We start from the raw sequence: 18582 nt of genomic DNA on the forward strand, positions 1-18582 counted from the left end.
ACGATAATCCCGGATCGTATGAGGTGTATCTTGTATTCCGCTGCCGCGACACAGACAGTGACATTTCTCTTCCTCTCCCACAATCATGGTTGGCAAACTGCAACATTCCTTATGTTGCATTGTCCATGGGCGACAGTGACTATCTTACATCAGATGGGCTGTTTGTCTTCTGTTTGTCCTTTGACATTATATATGTAAACATATATATATATATATATATATATATATATATATATATATATGTTTAAACCATTCAATATTGACATTAAATGTATGAAAGATATCCCTCCTAAAATCCTTTTTTGTTGATCATTAACTAAAAATTAGTATTAAAATTATTAACATCTAATTAGGGAAATTCATTTTATTCGCAAACTACTATTTGACATTCGGATTGCATAGTTAACTTAGAGGGCATATAGAAAAAACGTCCCCATTATAATTCAGTATAAAACTTTTAGGTTTGTTAAACTTTTTCAACTGTGTCCTGAGATACGTGTCCGGAATCAAAATCATAATGTATGCTTTTTACAGAACCGAGGTGCGGCAGTTTTATTTATTTAACTTGTTCCATTTATGTACCAGGTTCCCTGTAAGGTAAAAACATTGAAACGTTGAGGTAAGGCTTACTATAAATATAATATATATAAATTATATTGTACTATGGATATTTTTTTCAAGTCTTGTCAGCTGGCGTCGAATTCGTGATATTGACTAATAACGTCTTGACTTATTGAATCTGTTTCATTCACTTAAATATGGTTCAGTAAATAATAAACGATATATTTCCTACCTTGTTTTATGTTACGCTCCAATGCTAGGTTTAGTGTTTTATTTGTAAGTAAGTTAGTAAGTTAAGTATATAAAACAAAAAAAAGTTGTTATCTGTTTTTTGAGATTATTAGATTCTATTAAAATCTGAATAGTTTTAAATAGTGAAAATTATATATTATTCTTATAACTATCACAGTTTTCAGGCTTATGTGGACATGCGTCTATCCGTGATTGTGTTAAGGAATCATTGAAATTTAATATCATGAATGTAGAACATGTTAGGTTTGTTACTTGCTATATCTCAATATTAATATAAGGATATTTATGTTGCTTTACTCCTGATTAATGGCTGACGATATAAATTTTATATAAGAAAAAAACTAACAATAATATATATTTCATTCTTTTCAAATATCTATTCAAATACGTATATTTCTAACAAAAGAAATTATATATGAAATGAGTAAGACTTTTATTCGAATAATTTACTATATTCGAATCAAGTTTGCTCAGAGGGTTAACGAACTCTTTTTAAAGTATAGTTTTCCCATAAATAAGATATGTTTTTACTGGAAAATCTTATAAATAATTATTATAACTTTATCCGTTTTTCAATAACTTTCAACTATAACTTTAATTCTTGTAGCTATTATATTTGATTAACGAAAATTGTCATAACTTAAATAAAATAATTTCTTGACACAGTTTAAATCATGGGCTTACATCTGGCAGTAAGCAAATGCCTAAAGCCAACAAAATATTTGTATTAATAAAATTGTTAATTTAATCCTTGCTGAGTAGTATTTTAAAATGGTCAAGAATAAACATTTAAAATCTTATTTGTCGTAAAATCTAGAGTGCTAACGAAAATTGGAGCGAAAAAACGGTAACCAAAATTGAAAATGTACAACCTAAAATATTTGCCAATAAATTTTGTCACAGTCAAAGGGAATGGAAGAAGTGATCAACTATTCAAATATGTAGAAAAACGATTTACGAACTGGAATAAAACAAACCTTAATTTTTTTTTTATTAACATTTTATTTGCTATCACAAATAAATCAATAAATCTACCAAACATAAAAAAACTTCCTTATACACATCATATTTTAATCGACATTATTAATAACGAAACAGAGTACCTAATATATTTACTCAGTATTTCAACGTTTAGTTTTAAAAACATGTTTGAAACAACAACAGGTAAAGCTCCCACCGATTTATGAACACGAAGTTCCAATGGGCATACAACAACGAGGACAAACTAACATACCGTGGTTTATTTTTGAAGCACATCGAACTGTTATCGGACAAAAGCTTTAGTTGCAGCTTAGGATTTATTGAATTATAACTAGGGATCGAATCTGACCGGTCTTCAATTATTTATGAGAGGATTCATAAATCTAATCATTATAATACCTTTAGTAAAATACGGTGTTGGGATTCGGCTTCAATTTTGGAAACTTAATTAAAACAAAATAATATGTCATCATTATCTTATGTTTTCATTTTTTAACTTATGTTACATTTAAAGATATTCTAGTTTGACAGATACAATATGTTGTGGCCTGTTCTTCTTTATTATAAGTATAATATATTAGTTTTAGGTCCATAAAAAATCCTTAATTTTTTTTTGTTTCAACTTATCTGCACTTAAACATTACCAGACTATAGTTAGGTAATTAGAGGACTTGATTTATTATGTTAATTGTATATATGATTATTAAAATATATATCTCATTAATATCATATTTACGTAAAGTTAATGATTCGGTATCATTTGTTTTATTCCCTTATATGTAATAATATCATCATCATATATATATTTAATATAATATCATTTAAATATGTAATAATGAAACAACCTACTCCTCGCAATTAATAAAATTTAGGTATACAATAAAATTATGCATCTGTTTTCTAAAGTGTACATCAATATGTTAATGTTTACGTCGTGCTATAAGACTATCATTTAAAAATATTGCTATATCCGTTTTTTTTTTGTCCGGATTTAAAATCATTATCATTTTTACAAAGACTTCCACTAAATTCTAAAAAAATATGTAGAAACTCGAATTTTTGGGATCTTATCATGTTAATTTCGTTTAAATCGAGGATTATATCTAGTGAGTAACGCCTTGTAAATATTTAAAAAAAATTATAATCCCATACACTTCTGACAGTAATAAATAATCTAAGAAATAACGAACTTTTTACAGCGGGAGGTTTTGCGTTAAAGAAACCTAATGACGTATCTTTAACATCATTATGATCTTAAGAAAAGAGGTATTAATTACTACTTCTTAAACTTTTTTACTATATTAGGCTAGTGAATGTTCGTCAAACTTTATTGCATGAACGACAACAAGTGAAACTATTATTTTTATCGCAATTATTCATGAAACGACTGAACTCTTTAGTTCTTTTTGGATTCAACACCCTTATCTATACATCATTATAGTAATAAGAATTGTTTCCAAATTTTTTTTTATTAACTGACAGCATCCACGTAAATTTATGAACGGATGTCTGGAAATGCTTCGAATTTAGTTTAACGTTGCAAAATTTTAGTTGAGATACATAATAGTGTTGTCAAGTTTCTAGCTTTTCCACTAGCCTAACGTGCCCGGACATCCAAATTGGAAGCGACGAAATAAAGGCGATTCTAAACATGGTACGAGTATATACATATTCTCAAATAAATCGAATGTTAACCAAAAAAAGGATGGAAAACATGACGAAATACACAAAGCCTAAATGAGAGAAATCTCATTGTATAACTGTTTACCAACTACCCTCTTTGAAGAGACAAAGATAAAACAGGAAAAATTAAACTGTATTTAGATTTTAAAAAAACCTAAATTACTACTAAAGATGTGTCCAAAACTAAATTATAATTATATTATTAGATAAATTAAATAAAAAATAGTATTATAAAATATACAAGGTGTGTTAAATAAATGGATATACGATAATAAAAACCAGTAATGAAATATTCGTAGTATCGGGAAGGCACCATGGAGAGCTCTCAAAAATAAACTAAATTTTAACTGTCCGTAAATTTATATTGATGTTAAATTTAAAAATGGTACAAAATAGAAAACATGGGATTTAAAGTTCTTAAATATTAATTATATTAAATTTATTCTGATTATTTAATTTCTGTATTATCTGAATAATAAAGTGGTATATTTATATTAACCATTAAATAAATTAAGGACTACTATAGATTTAAGTACAGTAATTTAGTATATATAATTAGTTTATTAGAAACCGAGATTTTTTTATTATCTTACAAATATTATGACTTCGAAAGATTAATTTAGTATCAGGTAGCATGTGATTGTTTTTATTGCAAGTGAACGCAAAAACTACTGGAAAAAATTTAATTAAACTTTACAATTACACAGCTCATTCATCAGAATGATATACAAACGTGAATCTATATCGTATTTCGGAGTAGGCACTCCATCTGAAATACGGCTAGTATGTGACTATGTAATTTAAATATACACTAGTACTATTTCAACATTACAACTTCTCCGTAAATATGTTTGTAATGAACTTATTATTTCTTATTAACCTTACAAAACGGCATTTGGGCTTTTTACTGTAAGTTGACTTTGTCAAATCTTCACAATTCCTTATGAAGAAAATTAAAAAAATATATATATTTACAACACATTAAAATTCGCTTTTCAAAGCATTGTGAAAACAATCAGTAATTAACTATATAAACGCGTACTAAAGAAACTCTATAAAATTTTATCATATGATAATGACTAATATTAAATTCATTTTGCGACACCATTTCGCAATTATAATAAATCATCTCAAGGACTTACATCAAGGCTATTGAGCCGCAAAACACATCACCGAAATTTATACGTTCGTAATATTTTTAGGGATAAAATTTTTTATTCTCGATTTCCCTTATTTTATAAGGTATACGAAAATTAAAATGGCGAAATGAAACGGAATTTGTTTTGCTGTCAAAATTAATATAATCTATGACTTTTGTTATGATGCGTATATTGGCATCATAAAATAATTAGTAAAAACCCAGCTGTCAATCATCTTTCTAAAGTTTATAAAATTGAAGACAACAATTTTTATAACAAAATTAAATGAAAATCCGACTTTCGCTTCACTATTCCCAAATAAACGAAAATTATGAATGGCCTACAAATTTGCATACCGAATATTCGTGGTCGCATTTTTTCGTCAGAGCCTTTTTATAATCAAAATCTATTCTAAAGGAAATTTTGCTGCGAAAAGTTCAATTTTAATATTTGTTTTGAAAAATGTAAACAAAAATACAACTTAGAAATGATTCAGGAACCTAAATAAAAAGTTAAATATTTGATTTATACAATTTTAATCGTCTAAACTTATATCAACGTAACAAATACCTGCATGATTATATTAATGAACAAATTTAATACGAATACCATATTTTTCTTGTTTCGATTTCCTTCTCCTACGATTACTTGTTTACAAAAAAAAAATGCATAATGTATCTCAAGTCAATTACGATTCTATTAGGTAAATAGTGTAGAGGTAGTGGTTAATATTCAGTAACTCAAATTTTTGCTATTTAATAGGTACATAGGTACAATCAGTTTCGTTAAAATAAACAATGCCTATTCATTACGCTCCGTTTCTAACAGACTAACGACAAATGACAATTCACGGGATTTTGGTGTGCATTGGCAGACGTGAGACGACACTTACAGCAGACAGACAGAAATAAAAAAATATATAGAAACGCAAACAGTTGCATTGGCTTTGTGTAAAAGTTTCACCAGCCTCGAGCGGCAGTTTATAAGCAAACTGTTGCTGAGTTGTAACTTTCGAAAATCATTTAACTTCACCTTTTTGTAATATGTACCTATATAAATAACTGAAATACATACATAATAGAAACTTCTGAATAATTATTAGATATTATTGTCAAGATATCTATTTAGTTCGTCACTGTTACTTACTTTGATCAGATATTGTTGTAACATTATAGATTTAAATATTTAAACAAACTTTATTTTATTGATGATTAATTCCTAGAGTTAATTTAAGAGAGTGTGTTGTGACTACAAATATTCGTTGCAGTCGAACCTTTTTTCGAGTTGTAAAGATTTAACGTAAAATTTTCGGAAACTGTTATAATAATAAAAACTCTATGAAGAAATCCTAAAAAAAAACAATTATAATCTACAGATTAGAGTATACAATACGTAATAATTTAGACGACATTAGACGCACTTTTTAAACTGACCACAATATTTATTTAAACCACTGAACCAAAATTGTCAAAGGATAATTTACATGTAAGAGTGAGAATATATATTAGCATACATAACTGGTTTGCATTGCCCGTGCCCTTTGCCCTTAGATAGATAATAGATAAACAAAAATGGTACTTGATAATGTACATTGTAAATACATTAGGATTAAAAACATAATATACTTAACTATAAAGTATTTAGTAAATAACTTACCTACAAGTTGTTTCAGGAAAGAGCAAGGGAGGGTAGGTGAATGCTAACACAATAATCGTATGAGCATAATGGTATAAACTTCATATATCATTAGCATTTTTATTATTTTCTCAATGTTCATAAATAATGTTTTTTTGCCCATGCAGAATAGATCCCGTGAGACTACTAAACGCTTCAGCAAGGCCAGTAACACGTTAAGCCTGCGATATTTTTAAGCTTAAATTTATCACTGTTACACAACGACCCGATAGACATATGAACATATATTACCATAGGGATACCTTAAGGCATTGCACATTTAAATTTTTAACTTATTTTTTCTAGACAAAACTCCTTAAATCAGAGGATACAAGGAGGATAACACGATAAACATAATTTCTGACAGCAACTAATTTCTCTGCGCCCAGAATCCCGCTTAGAAGGTCTACACTACTGACACTGATTAACTGACTGACTATATAAAAGTAGTGCAGGTTGCTCATGTAAGGACAGTTGTAAACAACCGTGGTTCGCATAAACTTACAAACCCTAGATAAACGATGCTACTGATGAATCACGCTACTAGATGGCAATGGATTTTTCCAACCACCAAGCTTATGTGGGTGAAAACTCTGCTAAAGGAATTTTAATATTACTGACAACCAAAACAAACCTCCTATCTACATTTTTGTCAAAACATATTTTTAACGACGTGTATTAGCGTCGTGGTCACAACTCACGGTAGGTACATTAAATGTATTTATTAGTTTTAAAAGCCAGCATGGTTGTTGAAGTTCTCATTAAAAAAAGGCATGACGAATATACTTCTGGAATATATTTTTAATGAAGTAAAAATGTTTGAAGCTTTCTGGCCTGAGACTCACGCATAGTTGAATGTCAGTATAACCGCTGAAACCATTACAATAGAATTACACCATTGAAATGATTTTTTTTTTGGCATTGGTATGTTTTTGATGACACAACTATATACCTTAAGAATCTTGAAGAGGTAAGTGTAAAGTTAAATCAAACTTGTAGCAGTACAACTCTCTCGTATAACTGCTATCTATAAATAAGACTTTAAATAGGTTTTATGGTAAATGTGACAAAGTACAGGTTTTACAAAACCACTAGACATCTGTTACAAATAAAATTCTCCACAAAGTCAAAAAATTTTTTAGCTGTGAAACTAAAATTATTACAATAGGTTGACAAAGTTTGAGAGAATAAATTCATTTAAATCACTCACATACTTAATATAATACTATTTTTTGGGCATTTTACAAAAAACAAAACAAGCAAGACTTTTGAGAAACACTTTTAAAATGTTATTGTCAAAGCAGATTGATAATTCAGTTAAATATTATTAAAAGCTAAGGATCTATTATTTAAGGTGCTTAAAGCATCTATATATTTATATATGCTTTAAAGAAAAAGGATTTGATGGAACACAGCTATTATCAATATAGTTACTTTACATAGAGACCTACAAAACTACACCTGATGTTTGAAATAACCAACATGTACTTATAGATTGAAAGCCAAGTAGTGTATAAGATACAAATAAACTAAAGTAGTACGAGAGACAAATATTATTGACCACCAAAATTATAAACGCCAATATAAACTCAAAACATATTTTATTCACATAAAACTAATTAAATACATCCCTTAACCTAGCAAGACTTTAAAATAACTCATTCCGGAGCACCCTCAGCTAGCAATTCCCTTTCAGCGGCTGCTTTATTCGCTTGTATCCGAGGACGGACCACTGTGAAGTAAGTGTATACATGTTCACCAAGTATAAGTGATCCATATAAAGTTAAGCCAACACAGCACAGCACTGCACCTCTGTGTAGTTTGTCGTATATTAGGTTACGCGCATATTTTTTCATTATTCCTAAAACAAAAAATAAATAAATTTACAGCGTTGTTCCTAAAATAAATTAAAGAAAATAATAGACGTAGTGAGCAATGAACACGATATCAAACCCTTAACATGCTCGTTGAATTAAGATCACAACAATAGTTCGTTGAGAATTCCAATACTTGCGTAATATACATATTACCTACCTGATAAATATTTAGTATAATGTCTTAAAAATACAATTTAAATACAATTTTGTAACCAAAAAATTTAGTTTCTCACTTATGTCAAATTTACGTAATGTCAGTTGTCAACCAACTTCAAATCATGTATAGATAGTTTAGAATCTTAATATTCAATATTAAAACGAAACAGAAGTTTTTTTTGTACTCTTTATATTCTAAAAAAAATATTTAAAAAAAACCGGAAATATACAAATTTTATATTGTAGATTTTAACGAACATAATTTTTTTCAATCCATATGGATACCCCTTAATTAAAATTTAAATCGACGAAATATATGTCAACTTAAAATAAATGTTTGAGTTTAGGTTAGTTAAATGTTGTTATTGAACAGAAGCTAAAGTGAATAATTCTGTTTTTTGTACCGATGACTATGCAAATGCAATACCGGTTTGCTATTAATTTATTTCAAAAAAACAAATACATTGTATCCATACGAAGACTCACAAGCAAAATACCTTTAACCCCTGTACCTACATTAGAAAGAAATCAAACGAATATTAGTAAAGTTGATACCAACACTATTGCACTGTTAGAAAGACTTTCCTTAGTAAAATGTGATACGGAAGAAGGTGTCAAGATTTTAGAAGATTCAATTGCATTTGCAGATAAAATTCTTCATATAGACACAACAAATGTTGAACCTCTCTATACAGTCTTAGAAAAAGAGTACGTATTTTTCAGTCTTTCAAAGTTGGTTATATGTAATTTGAAATATGTTTTTAAGTCAAATTAAATAACTTATTTATAAAGAGATAAAAAATATGTTTTGCTCTGTTCTTGTTAGCACTTGATTAATATTTTACAGGAATTTAAGCTTACGTAGCGATGAGATTACTCAAGGCAACTGTCAAGCAGACATACTTAAAAATTCATCTGTGACCGAAGATGATTATTTTGTAGCACCACCAGGGAACATACCACTTCATGAGGTTCAAAGTGAACTAGAGAATACAAAAGTTAAAAAGAATGAATGACATCAAAAAGCTTTTCTCCTTAAATAAATACTTCAATATCAAGACTTTCAATGACAAAACAATATTAGTATTAAACAAACCTAGTAAAATATTGTCGGAAAATATTTATCTTAGCTGGTTAACGTCCATCAATTCGAAAACAAATCAAACATTCCCAGTATATATTGGCAAAGATGCTTCACAAAAAAATAAAGAAAAACATATGGGATACATAGAACCAATAATCCCAAAATTAGATGAGATTACCCTTCAAAATGATGGCGCTGAGTACAAACTATTAGAGAATGTTAAATGTAAATTCAACATCATCTTTCCCCATGAAGATCTGATGCAGTATTTCATACAATGGCAAAGATATAGGAAGTATTGGTGGAGTTCAGTGAGTATTAAAATTATTTTCTGTCAAATAATTCAAAGTAGTTATTAAATAGAAAATATATCTTCAGTATTATTGCTTTTAAAACTTGATGTTATTAAAGACCAATTTTGTTACAGACATCTCTTGTTAATTTATTACCTATTAAGACAAGATAGTTCATTTGAAAGAGAATATATATAAATATATAAATTGACAGTACTAATAATATTTCCTTTATTTCCATAGATTACAACCACACCAAGCTTGTTTACAATCAGCGATATGAAAAACGGAGATGAGAGATCAGATGTTAACATCACTGCAAATTTTAATTGGGGGTCACATGTTGTAGAAACTATACATGTACAGAATAATGTAGAAGTAACAAATGTGAGACATTTTTTATCCTTTCATATATATTTGACTATTTGTTTGTGTATAAATTTTAGAAAGAGTAACTTTTTAATGTTTAATAGTGTTGCTAAAGCTATAACAATGTCATTTAATACACCAGGGGACTGGATAATTAAATTTTTGTTTATTTTTTTCGAGATTTTTCAATATGCAAATCTATTGCATATTGAAATTCTACTTCATTTCATAGCTTATTTCTAATTCTGTTGATTTTTTCATTGAATAGTGTATGTATGTTACCAAAATTGAATGTATATTTCTATTTCTCGTAGAATTCCAATAGATCATGTCTTCTCGTATGTGCAATGGGATTGGAAATGGCATTGATAACATTATTGATGGATGGTCTCACAAACGCAACGTATTATTTGAAACTGCACAACAGTATGGCACCGTACAAAATATCTTTTGCATTGGACAATCAAGGTATGAATTAAAATAAAATATGTACATTTGACGAATTTAAAGGATTTATAAGTAGATTTATTTGACAGATCCAAAAAATACTCCTACATTGAAAGACCTATCCAACCTCCTTCATAACAAACTAAGTTCAAGGGACATATCGGCATGGCTACCAGATTTCACTCTATCATTGCAAAGTCAGGTATGTGTTTCGTACACAAATTAATACTTATTACTCATGTGTCAGCTTCATTGTGATTTACGTTGTATTGTCCATGTAGTAACGAAATTAATGGTTACTTATATAATATAATGAAGTACATAGTGTTGTTCATTGAAATTCGTAACTCTGTGTACAGATATCATACAATCACGATAATTGTAACAATTAAATTGCCTTTGACTTTCTTGATATTTAAAAAGTTTTTGATTTATGATTCTCTATATAACTTCAAGCCATTTTAGATCCAGCTTGAATGTCTGCAAAAAATATCCGATATACAAACGTGAATTATTTTCTATGATAAAATGTATTTAATATCCGTGATATTCAGAAATTAATAATCAAATATTTTAGTCTAGTTTACTAATTGCAAATGTATATCATTTCACCCTACATACTATAACTGTAACTTTTTCATGATTTCCATTAAATATTACACGTATAATACAGGTAAGGGAGAATTTGGAAATGGGCGTAACGTACACAGCCATCTTAAACGACAACACTTTAGTTGATGGAATATTCCACTTGTTGAACAGCAGCACCATGTTGAGGGTACGAAGGATTATTGAAAATATTGTTATCATCCAGTGATATACTAATTACAATTAAAAATAGAAAATCTTTTTGTCATTGTTCATTTGAAGCAAGGATTTTTTTTTTAAATATTATAACATAAGCAATGGTTTGCATTCCATTTTCAAATACTTGTCAGAGTTGTAAAGGTCTAGACTCTAGATAGATTTAATGATACCATACTAAATCTTCATGCATAATATGGAATTAAAAACTCATAGATATTAATCATTTTTGGAAAATCGCTTAGAGTTGAATGACTTGTTATGAAGCCGTAAATATTATTATAATCACGACAAACACGTTAATATGAATATTGTGTCTGGAAATCAAAGCGTTTTGTGGCTTAATAATTTCAATTTCCTTATGTTTTATACTATTTGTTAATTCATTTTCTGTTTCAGGAGCAAGTACATATTTATGATTTTGATTCATACGCAGCTCTATTATGTGGGAAACAAACAAAGACGAAATAGACGGTTATAATTGAGCAACAATATTTTTTGTTTTGTCAAAATATTTAAGGTAGAATTATATGTTTGCATTGTTGATGTTATTTAATTATAGTTAGAAAATAAATATGAAGAAATAAAAATATCTTTGACCAACTTTATTAATGTCCAAGAAAACTACACTAGGTATAATGTGCGTAACGGTAGATTACGTCACCGAATGTCACTCCAGTGATACTTGCTGATAAAAACACATGTTCACTTGAAAATTTAATTCTTAATGCAAATAACATTAAATTCTTAAAGGCTATTCGATAATGTTTGATCTAAATTACATCCATTCCTATTATGAATAATTTTATTCGTTTGACATTTACAAGTTAACCAATTGCATTTTGTTTTATTTTTTTTACCGTTTTTAAAAATTAATATTACCATAAATATTCTAAATTACCATCAGGGAATTATTGTAGTACATTATCTACAAATACACAATGCATGCTGTCTATACATCCATACAAATGTATAAGTTACTGCCATAAAAAAAAATTGCTATATAGACATATTTCTAAATGTAATTTTATTGTGTCACACAGTCGCTATGGTGAAGTATAGTAGTTACAAAACGGTGGCTACATTAAATATACTCGATGAAGTAATACTAAATTGGTTTCAGTATAAAACTTACCTTGAACATTAATGCCTTCATACAAATTCAAAAGCCATATGTCAATTATTGACGTCTCCTAATAAATCAAAAGATTAAGAAGTACAGATTAATTTATTAGAATGATAGTTAAGAAATTAATTCACACCGCCAAATACGGCACTTTAATGTCTAGATCTTAGGTAATATTGTTGACTTATATAAAAATGTAGACACTTATGTCAGTATTGCACCCAAATTATTTAAGCTGGCAACTGAAGCTTCTTCCCTTTGAGAACTGAAAAAAAAAAACAATATTATGTACAAACAATCAATCCTCCATTACAACTATTTAAATGGCAATCATCCATATTTTTTTTTATGCTAAGGCTTCATTCGCACTGGAATTGTGGAATGTTTTGCCAATGTCAACATTTTTATTTGTTGGACAAATTATAGTCTTAGGACATTCATTTTTCAAATAACTCATAAAAGTGTCAAATATTTGGATACAGTGACGCATGCAAAGTACGGATACAGATGTTATATGGAAAAGTTTTAAATCCTGTCAAAAATTAAATAAATCAAATACTGAAAATCTTATAATAAGATTTGCAAATTGAATAAATTTTTAACAAGTGAAATATAAGTCACACCTTTTTGCTTAAGGTGCGACTGCTAAAGATAAATGATATACATATATTACAGCCATATAATGATAGTACTAGTGACAAAATGACTACCATTACCAAGTGATACTGCCTTTGCAATCTGGTTCGTAACCAACCCGATCCTCTGACAATGGTTAAGTGATAAACATACTAGATAATTATATAAGTGCCATAGTACATCTAATTACAATTTTTTTACCCAATTTTCACTTTGATACAAAATATATTTAATCCTTCCCTCATATAAATTTACATTTTAAAAAAATACATAATATACAACTTATACTATGAGATATCAGACAATTTTACAAAGCCACAATTCAGCATAGTTTAAACGAATAGATAAGACTTAAATTAAGAATATATTTCTTTTACGATTCAAGTTAAAATGAAGCTATTTTGTCGACCATCCGAATTTTATACACAGGATGGGCTGTTTAACATTATAAACACTAATTAGTTACAGTAGCTATGTTTATGGTAAGAAATCTAATAAGACTGGTTTACGGAATGGCCAAAACTCATTCTGGTTAACGAGGTAATGAGTATCATCATTAATTTAATGCAGTTTATAAATTATTTATAATATCTATCAACGTTATGCTCATAACAATACCTATTCAAAATTCTTGATAGAATTAAAAATTATAATTTATGTTGGTTAATATAGCATTTGTTCGATACTTTAATAAAAATCTTACTCCGATTTCAATGAGAAGAAATTTTGCTTTATAACTTTTTTGACATTGTATGAAATAATTTTTTATTATTATCACAAGGTCTTATCAAAAATTTTTAGTAATCAGTATAACTTCCAAGAAACATCACATATATTTAATGTATGTGAAATTAATTTGTTGCTTTAGATGGTAACACACTGTTTTTATAATAATACATATAATTTACCTTTAGTTATGTAGAGATAGAAGAAATCACAGTACAAAACTGTTTGAATGACACCAGCTACTATAGCGATCAGCTCATAATGGTCTTCGAAGATGTAACGATATATCTGAAACAGCACTCATATTTATTGAACCATCTTAATAAATTATAAGCACATTTACATATCATTCGGATATTTCAAATGTAAAAATAGATAAGAAGCATTTTATTATAAAAAATATGCTTACCCAGTTCAAAAGATAAAGACCCCTGTAGGAACCTAGAGCGAACAAGTAGTGAGAGGTAATACTCTCAGCCTCACCAGTTTTTGATACCAAAAACAATTGCGGCAAAATTGCAACAGCCTCCAAATAAATCGAAAATGTCCACAAAACCTAGAAATAATGTAATAGTTATCATTATTTAGTTAGAAGCCATTGTGATGATAATCACATAAAAATTTATTATTATTGCATTTAAATTGGTGAAGATTGTTATGACTTAAAGATAATATAAAAATTAGAACAATGAACTTAGCTAACCTCCATCACAGTAAACTCGCGGTTAATCAGTAAAGCGAGAATCAAAGAGGGAATCAGCAAGAATTCAATCCTGAATGTATCGTGGTTGTGATCGTACGTGGCTTTGAATTTAACATACATGAGATAAACTGTGGCGTATGATGCCGCGATGAAAACTATTTTCATTACAGTATTGTATGCCGACACGTATGTCGTAAGTAAATCCAAGTATCGGGCAGTGTAAACTATGGAAAATAGTATTTGCGATTTGCCCGATATACCTGAAATAGATATAAATGTTACAGTCTTCAAACATGAAGTGGCGTATCTGAAAATAATAAGAACATGCCGGTCTTAAATTAATGGTTTACCTGCACATGATCTTGTTTTCCATATTTTTAGTAATAATATGATTATAGCTAACAGATGGGACAAGTCCGCAAGTAAACGGAAAATATTCATGATTTATGTTTTGGAAAAGCCTAAATTATGCGCCGCGTAAACTAACACTTAACAATCTTCTCATTCAAGCTAAAATGACGTGGCTGACTGACAGCCTGACAAATATTTCAGGTGTTTTCATCGAAAAAATATTTTGTTTGGATATCCACACTTGAAAATTTATAAAAAAACTTTTTAGCGAACAGAATATGCATGGAAGAGAATCTGATCTTACCAGCTGATTTTGACAATCACTATTCATTTATTATTTAAAATATGAGAAGTTAGTTATTTAGTTTATTGACGACTTTAATTTGAAGTTATATAACATAATTCAATTATATCGTAAATGAAAGTTATGTTATAATGGTGAGAATAATAAAAGAAATGAAAAATCTATATATTTCCAATCTAAGAAATTTACCGAGGTGAGGAAACTAACCTAACCGAAACTAAGTTCTAATTCGATTGATTATATTATTAAATTTTGTTTATTATATTTAGACGTTCGTACAGTTCTCATAATGATACAAAGATAATAGACGCCAGTAAAATAAGAAATTTTAGTATAGTAGCACACGTTGATCATGGGAAAAGTACTTTAGCAGATCGATTACTTGAAATAACAGGAGTAATAAAACCGGGAAATGAAAATAAACAGGTGTTAGATAAACTACAGGTAAAGTTATAATTATAATTAAAGTCTGTAATTATTTTTATTAGACTCCTTAATTTATGTTAAATCACTTTTATAGGTGGAAAGAGAGAGAGGTATTACAGTCAAGGCTGTTACAGCATCTCTAAACTACACATATAACAATGAACAATATCTTTTAAATTTAATAGACACCCCAGGACATGTTGATTTCTCAAATGAGGTAATTAAAAGATTTTTTTTATTACAAAAACTTTTTTTATTAATATTAAAACATTTAATTATTGTAGTCTTTACATTGAGTATGTATAATTTCAGGTAGTCCGCAGTGTAAAGGCATGTCAGGGTGTAATCTTTTTAGTTGATGCTAATGAGGGCATACAAGCTCAAACAGTCGCTGTACACTCATTAGCAAAGAGAAATAATCTAGTTATAATACCTACATTGAATAAAGTTGATTTGCCTCGAGCTAACCCAGAAAATGTTAAAGCTCAATTAAAATCATTATTCTCTATTGAACCAGATACAGTTTTGAGTATATCTGCCAAGAAGGGGTGGGGTGTGCCAGAGTTGATAGAGGCTGTTATATCCAGAATACCTCCACCAACAGTAGAAGTTAGGAAACCTTTTAGAGCCTCAATAATAGACACCTGGCATGATAAATTTAGAGGGATTATGTGTTTGGCTTATATAGAATCAGGATCAGTGGAAGTGGGTGAAACTGTGCGGTGGAGATCTGACAGCAAACCGCATGTCCTCAAATACTTAGCATTATTGCGGCCTAATGAAGAACCAATAAAAAAGGCTGTAGCCGGGCAAGTTGTGATGGTGGGTAAGTGGAAGTTTAGCAAGTAATTTATACCAAGAATTTGTATTACATACATATGAGAATTCATTATGTAATAATTAAAATGAGAACAGTATGAAATGATTAAAAATATGGACGATATTGTGTGTGCTATCAAATAAAACTATATTAAACTCGTAATATATACATTATACTTGACATTATATTATTAAACAATACCGAGCAAGTATAACTAATACACAACACTATGGAAAAAAAGAAGCAATTTGTAGAAGTAGTAGTAAAGTAACAGAATATGTTTTTGCAAATATATTTGATTTATAACCTTTCTAGGTTGTGGTCCAAAAGGAGGCGGATGTGTTGGTGATGAATTACTGTCCATGGAATCAGCAGATGGCATTAAAGTGGCCTCGGCGCCAGTGGTCAAACACATGGTGTATGCTGGAATCTTTCCTTCCGATCAGTCACAACATACACAGTTAAGTGACGCTATCAGGAAGCTGGCATTAAATGATTCCGCTGTTAGTGTAACTGTGGATTCCAGGTATGTTGAATTGTCATTTCGTTTTGAAAGTTGTCTAAACTCTAATTGAATTGAAAATTGATATTTTCTATTATGCTTATGACTATGTTTCAATTTTGCATTAATAAATATTTGTGCAAAATTTAAACTAGGTGTTAATTTTTTTTTGTTATTGGTGTACTACTTCATTACCTGAAGTAAATATTTACTCCTAGATACCTTAATAAGAAATATTTTATTATAGAATATTAATACTTTTACAGCCCAGCTTTAGGTCAGGGATGGCGTGTAGGCTTCCTCGGTCTCTTGCATCTTGATGTGTTTACACAAAGGCTTCTACAGGAACATAAAGCGGAGGCTATACTGACAGCGCCATCTGTGCCATATAAAATAAAGTAGGCATTAAAATTTTACTACAAAAAAGAATAAAAATATCATATCTATGATGTTTAAACTTATTGCAGAGTTAAAGGAAGTAAGGCTATAAAACAGTTCAAAGGAGAGGAAGCAGTGATTACCAATCCATTACAGCTACCAGATCCACAGAATATAGAGGAATATTATGAACCTTTTGTTATAGGTGAGATTGATAACATAATTGATTTATAAATTCTCATGAACACTGAGACAACAATTAAGTCATCGCATTGTTGAGGATAAATCTCTATTTTAATGACCCACATATAAACATGATAAGCCTTATAATAGGTTTCTATGAATTACCTAATTAACTCAATTTTGATAACAGCTATAAAGCTCTATATAACAAACGGTGGACCTAGAAAAATAAATTAATATAACAAAAATTAAAATTTCAGGTACAATTATAACTCCTGTAGAATATATAGGAGCTGTTACAACACTATGCGTGGACAGACGCGGCACCCCACTGCCATCTAACGCGGTTGACGACAAGATGACGATGATGCAATTCGTTTTGCCGCTATCGGAAGTCGTCATTGACTTCCACGATACTTTAAAAAGTTTGACTTCCGGTTTTGCCAGTTTCGACTACCAGGATCATGGTTTCCATCCAAGTGCTCTCGTCAGGGTAAATCAGTTCTGTCTAATTATAAAATCGTTATAGATTATATGGAACGAACTTTATATTACAGATAAAGAATTAGTAGTATTGCTAATTTTGTAAACATTATTACAGATGGATGTTTTAATAAACGGGGTACTAGTGGATGAGTTAACGACAATAGTGCATACAAGCAGATTGGAATACAACGCAAGGAGATTGACATCAAAACTCAAAGAAATGATTCCCCGTCAAATGGTGCAGGTAATGTATCTTTTTTATTTAATGAAGTGTAACGAATTGTGTTATTATTTCGTATTTTTTTCAAGGTTGCCATACAAGCCGTTGTTGGGGGTAAAGTTTTATCGCGGGAGACTTTAAAGGCGTATAGAAAAGACGTCACTGCTAAACTGGTACGATTCTCTAAATAGCTAATATTAAATGATATTAGATTTCAATATTTATTTGTAACCATATTTTCAGTATGGCGGCGACGTCACACGGAGAAAGAAGCTATTAAAACAGCAGTCTGAGGGAAAGAAGAAAATGCGAAGTGTTGCCAACATAAAAATACCAAGAAACACTTTTATAGATGTATTAAAAAGGTAGTCAAATGCAAATAAAAAAAATATTTAAAACAA

General features: G+C 29.3%; 4 protein-coding genes and 1 long non-coding RNA gene across 5 annotated transcripts; 3 read left to right on the forward strand and 2 right to left on the reverse strand.

The window, feature by feature from the left end:
- Positions 1-8633: 8633 nt before the first annotated feature.
- On the forward strand, positions 8634-9339 carry LOC116772831 (glutamyl-tRNA(Gln) amidotransferase subunit C, mitochondrial). The gene is made up of 2 exons (XM_032665104.2): positions 8634-9031; positions 9171-9339. Exons 1-2 carry the CDS (start codon positions 8730-8732, stop codon positions 9337-9339), a joined length of 471 nt encoding a protein of 156 aa, XP_032520995.2. The 5' UTR covers positions 8634-8729.
- On the forward strand, positions 9332-11912 carry LOC116772808 (DNA polymerase subunit gamma-2, mitochondrial-like). The gene is made up of 6 exons (XM_032665082.2): positions 9332-9718; positions 9944-10087; positions 10384-10537; positions 10606-10718; positions 11190-11294; positions 11720-11912. Exons 1-6 carry the CDS (start codon positions 9332-9334, stop codon positions 11789-11791), a joined length of 975 nt encoding a protein of 324 aa, XP_032520973.2. The 3' UTR covers positions 11792-11912.
- LOC116772820 (ER lumen protein-retaining receptor) lies at positions 11911-15035 on the reverse strand. Its single transcript, XM_032665092.2, has 5 exons — positions 14862-15035; positions 14512-14771; positions 14218-14364; positions 13991-14096; positions 11911-12711 (listed from the first exon to the last, which is right to left on the reverse strand). Exons 1-5 carry the CDS (start codon positions 14950-14952, stop codon positions 12677-12679), a joined length of 639 nt encoding a protein of 212 aa, XP_032520983.1. The 5' UTR covers positions 14953-15035; the 3' UTR covers positions 11911-12676.
- A 169-nt stretch (positions 15036-15204) lies between these two features.
- Positions 15205-18582, forward strand: LOC116772733 (translation factor GUF1 homolog, mitochondrial). Its single transcript, XM_032665006.2, has 11 exons — positions 15205-15359; positions 15436-15610; positions 15687-15809; positions 15905-16418; positions 16728-16938; positions 17181-17312; positions 17382-17497; positions 17736-17968; positions 18077-18205; positions 18271-18354; positions 18425-18582. The coding sequence occupies exons 1-11, from the start codon at positions 15298-15300 to the stop codon at positions 18548-18550; spliced, it is 1905 nt and encodes a 634-aa protein (XP_032520897.2). The 5' UTR covers positions 15205-15297; the 3' UTR covers positions 18551-18582.
- Positions 16168-17631, reverse strand: LOC133318870 (uncharacterized). Its single transcript, XR_009752602.1, has 2 exons — positions 17486-17631; positions 16168-17293 (listed from the first exon to the last, which is right to left on the reverse strand). It is a non-coding gene; the product is annotated as an uncharacterized LOC133318870 (long non-coding RNA).

Source organism: Danaus plexippus, chromosome 8, assembly GCF_018135715.1.
Source record: "Danaus plexippus chromosome 8, MEX_DaPlex, whole genome shotgun sequence".
Lineage (NCBI taxonomy): Eukaryota > Metazoa > Arthropoda > Insecta > Lepidoptera > Nymphalidae > Danaus > Danaus plexippus.

Coding starts and splice junctions, on each gene's coding strand:
- LOC116772808 (XM_032665082.2), top strand. CDS start 9,332: ATGAATGACATCAAAAAGCTTTTCTCCTTAAATAAATACTTCAATATC. Junction 9,719..9,943: donor GGAAGTATTGGTGGAGTTCA/GTGAGTATTAAA, acceptor TTATTTCCATAG/ATTACAACCACACCAAGCTT. Junction 10,719..11,189: donor CTCTATCATTGCAAAGTCAG/GTATGTGTTTCG, acceptor CGTATAATACAG/GTAAGGGAGAATTTGGAAAT.
- LOC116772831 (XM_032665104.2), top strand. CDS start 8,730: ATGACTATGCAAATGCAATACCGGTTTGCTATTAATTTATTTCAAAAA. Junction 9,032..9,170: donor TATACAGTCTTAGAAAAAGA/GTACGTATTTTT, acceptor AATATTTTACAG/GAATTTAAGCTTACGTAGCG.
- LOC116772820 (XM_032665092.2), bottom strand. CDS start 14,952: ATGAATATTTTCCGTTTACTTGCGGACTTGTCCCATCTGTTAGCTATA. Junction 14,772..14,861: donor GAAAACAAGATCATGTGCAG/GTAAACCATTAA, acceptor TATCTATTTCAG/GTATATCGGGCAAATCGCAA. Junction 14,365..14,511: donor GCGAGTTTACTGTGATGGAG/GTTAGCTAAGTT, acceptor CATTATTTCTAG/GTTTTGTGGACATTTTCGAT.
- LOC116772733 (XM_032665006.2), top strand. CDS start 15,298: ATGGTGAGAATAATAAAAGAAATGAAAAATCTATATATTTCCAATCTA. Junction 15,611..15,686: donor AGGTGTTAGATAAACTACAG/GTAAAGTTATAA, acceptor TCACTTTTATAG/GTGGAAAGAGAGAGAGGTAT. Junction 17,498..17,735: donor TTATGAACCTTTTGTTATAG/GTGAGATTGATA, acceptor TTAAAATTTCAG/GTACAATTATAACTCCTGTA.